This window comes from Lycium barbarum, chromosome 12 (assembly GCF_019175385.1).
Source record: "Lycium barbarum isolate Lr01 chromosome 12, ASM1917538v2, whole genome shotgun sequence".
NCBI lineage: Eukaryota > Viridiplantae > Streptophyta > Magnoliopsida > Solanales > Solanaceae > Lycium > Lycium barbarum.
Genome location: NC_083348.1, coordinates 70,054,373 through 70,058,469, shown reverse-complemented (window position 1 = coordinate 70,058,469; position 4,097 = coordinate 70,054,373). Strand labels below are relative to the sequence as shown.

The 4,097-nt window shown below is 47.1% G+C and overlaps 1 protein-coding gene across 1 annotated transcript; it reads left to right on the top strand.

Annotated features, from left to right (window-relative positions):
* Positions 1 to 419: 419 nt before the first annotated feature.
* Positions 420 to 2,305, top strand: LOC132624400 (uncharacterized). The gene is made up of 2 exons (XM_060339184.1): positions 420 to 1,653; positions 1,725 to 2,305. Exons 1-2 carry the CDS (start codon positions 420 to 422, stop codon positions 2,303 to 2,305), a joined length of 1,815 nt encoding a protein of 604 aa, XP_060195167.1.
* Positions 2,306 to 4,097: the final 1,792 nt, after the last annotated feature.

Genomic DNA, 4,097 nt, shown 5'->3' with positions numbered 1-4,097 from the left:
TTTGAGTCTGTAAAAACTAACTAGCTCCTTTTCCTCTTTTATTTATTTAAACAAATATTATTTGTATTATCAAATAATACTTATATATTATATAATTATATATGTAACACTCACTTCACATTGCTTGAGTCCCGAGACCAGTTTGTAATACAAATTAACAAGAGAAAGTGGGATATTTAGTTCATTTTCATAGAAGGGGCGAACGACCCTATTCATACACGATATAAAGCAAAACAAGTACTTCCTTTGGTTTGTTTTGAATTAGTAGCAGTCACAACATTGGTGCTTTCATTGATTTCTCTTCGCCATGGTTGATACTCGTCTGCAAAAGTTGGATGACTCCGTGAAAGAGATTAAGGAGACTCAGTTAGGCTTCAAAGAGGAAATTCAGGGAGTCAATGCTTCCATGGCCAATCTCGATGCTGAGGGGGAAATTTCAGGATATCATCACTCATATTGCGGCTTTGGGCAATCAGGTCACTTCTTTATTTTCTGAATCTAGTCGTTCTAGTTCTGCTTCGGCTGACTTGAATCTGACTGCGGGATCGTCTTCGGCGGGGGCCACCAACCTAACTCTGCGCCATAAGCCGGCGCCGGTGGAACTTGGCCGTTTTTTGGGTGACAATCCGGAGGCGTGGGTTTTTCAGGCTGCTCGATATTTTGAGTTCTATGGTATTGCTCCTGATCAGCAACTCTCTATTTCTTCTTTTTATTTGGATGGTGATGCTCTTGCCTGGTATCGTTGGCTTTTTCGTAATAAGCAATTAAGTGACTGGCCAGCTTTTTCTGAGAAATTGATTTCTCGATTCAAAAAACGGTATCTTGAGGAACCGGAGGGACGTTTGGCTAAGCTCCAGCAGTTGACTACAGTGGTTGCATATCAGGCGCAATATGAGGCAATCGTGACTGAAGCAGTTGCTCTTCCAGATGCTATGATATTGCACGGCTTCACGTCGGGCCTTAAACCTGAGATTAAGGACGATGTCCTCATTGCGAACCCCAAAACATTAGACGAAGCAGTCCACTTGGCCCAATTATATGAGCATAAGATTCAGCGCGACCGTGGACAGCCCCGGTCAAGTTGGCCCAAATCACAACCACTTTTGCCCACCCCGACATCTGCTTTTTCGCCGGTCTCTATGCCTACTTCCTCAGTACCTAAACCTAAACTTACGATCAAACGACTCTCACCGACAGAGCTTCGTGAGCGCCGAGAAAAGGGCCTATGCTTCTCCTGTGATGAAAAATTTACCCCCGGCCACAAATGTAAACCTTCCTCTCACCTTTTGTTGATCACTGATGAATACTTGGATGCTTCGGGTAATTTCGATCCGGCCATTTCTGACGAAGCTCTAGCAAAACATCTTCAGGCTTCAGAGGTGGAAGCTCAATCTGCTATTTCCTTTCACGCCTTGGCTGGTGGTATTTCAGCAAACACCTTACGTTTTCGTGGCCATGTTCGAGGGTCTCCTGTCCAGGTACTTCTTGATGGGGCTAGTACCCATAATATTCAGACCAGGGTTGCTAATTTCCTTCACCTACTAGTGGAGTCCACGGAGAATTTTTCTGTTGTCGTCAGCAGTGGACAACGCCTTCCCATGCGGCATGTTATTTCGAATTTAACCATGGTGATTAACGTGTCCACTGGGATGGGCAAGCTTCCCCTGAGTTCCAACCCGTGCAACTTCAAAGTCTCCGTCTTTTTCACAACTCCGATTCTGTAGCTTCTTATTATCACCTTGCTTTGGTTTCCCATGCACCGGATAATCCTTTGGCTCATCCACCGGATCTTAAGGACCTCATAGATGGGTTTTCTGATGTCTTTCAGAAACCAGGGTCCTTGACACCATCGTGCCCACAAGACCATTCCATTCATTTGTTGCCTAACTCCGGACCTATCAACGTCAAACCTTACCGGTATCCATATTTTCAAAAGCGTGAAATGGAAAGATTAGTGGCTGAGATGTTGAAGGATGGTATCATCCGCCCTAGTACTAGTCCATATTCCTCGCCCGTCTTGTTGGTGCGAAAGAAGGACGGTACGTGGCGTTTTTGTGTGGATTATAAGGCTCTTAATGCCATTACAGTCCGTGATCGTTTTCCCATTCCTACAATAGATGAATTATTTGATGAACTTCACGGCTCTCAATTTTTCTCGAAGCTGGATTTGTTGGCAGGCTATCACCAAATCCGTATAAAAGCTACTGATGTGGAAAAGACTGCTTTTCACACAAACGACGGTCACTATGAATTTCTTGTTATGCCTTTTGGTCTGTCGAATGTGTATACGGTGAAAACCGGATGAGGGCCAATCCGGGGTAACCGTGGCTCGGAGGAGGAAAAGGAAGGAAAGTTCGTGTATAAGCATCGGGTTTCCGGATAAGCATTCGGATCAAAGCCGAGCGGAAGCATCATCGGTCCCGGTTTTTAAGCCACCGAAGGTTCGGATCTCTTTCCGGGGGGTTACCGCCGGAAGTCTGGTACCCGTGAGTCCGTTGGTCCGTTATGACCGTTACTGGGGCGCAGCAGTGGTGTCACATCACGGTCGGCTACCAACTATGCGTGTGTCAGACGGCGCCGTCAGTCAGATCCCATCACATCCATACAGGGGCTGTCCTTTTATTATTATTTTATTACTTCACCCATGGGTTCATCACTATAAATAGGGCATTCCCTCCTCACTTTGGGGGTTGGTTGATCTTTTATTCAAAAGAACACTTGTAACACAATACATATATATATACAGTTCTAGCAATCTCAATATTGATATTTTCCATTGTAAGTTTGTCATCTATATCATATTTTTTCAATCAAATTGGCCATACGCGGAGTCATCTGTCACTTGCGCTCCTTGCACGTTTATCAATAAGCATTCTCATCCACGGTTTGTAATAAACATTGGGACTCAAGCACATATCCTATACTCACACACAAATTCAATTGATTACCGAATCCGGGGTAAACAGTTTGGCGCCCACCGTGGGGCAAGGATAATAGTTCTTGGTCCTGATTCTTGTCGTTCTCACCTCCAAACCGTAACACTTCCGCCTCGTTTGTCTCGACAAAAACTGACTCATGGCTGATGTTGAGCAGTCCGGCCATGTCAATAATACCGAGATTGTGGCAGAAAACGAGGAAAGCGAATTACGGGGACTACCAAACCCCGCTGACCCGAACCGCATCGACTCGAGGGAGGGCCTCAACCGACAAAACACGGTGGATCAAATTAACGCCGCCCTACCGGCAACTAATCCCCTAAGAACTCGCAACTCCGTCACATTGTCTCGGACCCAAAGCCAGAAGGAGCCGGAGGCACCAAATGACGGCATTAATTTGCGTTTGATTTTCGAGATGTTGCAGGAACAAAGAGCGGCAATCGCCGAGCAAGGGATGGCGATTGCCCGGTTGCAGAGCGGGCAGGGGGAGCCTGGGCCGGAAAAGGCCAAGGGAACAGCGGAAATCGAGAGAAGCAGGCCGCGGACGGTCGAGAGCAATGATTCCGGAGCCGGTTCTTCCACCGAGGTACTAAAGATGCTTGAAACCTTAGCGAAACGAGTGGACTCTACCGAAAAAAGGGTAGAGACTTACAATTCTCGGGTAGATCAGATACCGGGGGCTCCCCCTTTGCTGAAGGGGGCTAACTCGAAAAAATATATTCAAAGGCCTTTTCCCCTGAGTGCAGCGCCCAAGTTGATCCCGAAGAGATTCAAGATGCCGGACATTCAGAAATACGACGGCACCACGGACCCGCATGAGCACGTGACCTCGTACACCTGTGCTATCAAGGGTAATGATATGGAAGAAGATGAGATAGAGTCAGTACTGTTGAAAAAATTCGGGGAGACTCTGTCAAAGGGGGCGTTGACGTGGTACGACCATCTGCCCGAGCATTCGATCACTTCTTTTGAGATGCTCGCCGATGCCTTTGTGAAAGCCCACGCCGGTGCAATAAAAGTGCAGGCCCGTAAGGCTGACATTTTCCGGATAACCCAAAGGGACGGCGAGTTATTGCGGGAATTCGTCACCCGGTTCCAGAGGGAACGAATGGAGCTACCCCCGGTACCGGAAGAGTGGGCCGCACAGGCCTTCACAAAGGG

Excerpts from the sequence above, each read along its gene's own strand:
- LOC132624400 (XM_060339184.1), top strand. The coding sequence starts at position 420 with ATGCTGAGGGGGAAATTTCAGGATATCATCACTCATATTGCGGCTTTG. Across the intron at positions 1,654-1,724 it reads TAACGTGTCCACTGGGATGG|CTTCTTATTATCACCTTGCT; the intron begins GCAAGCTTCCCC and ends CCGATTCTGTAG.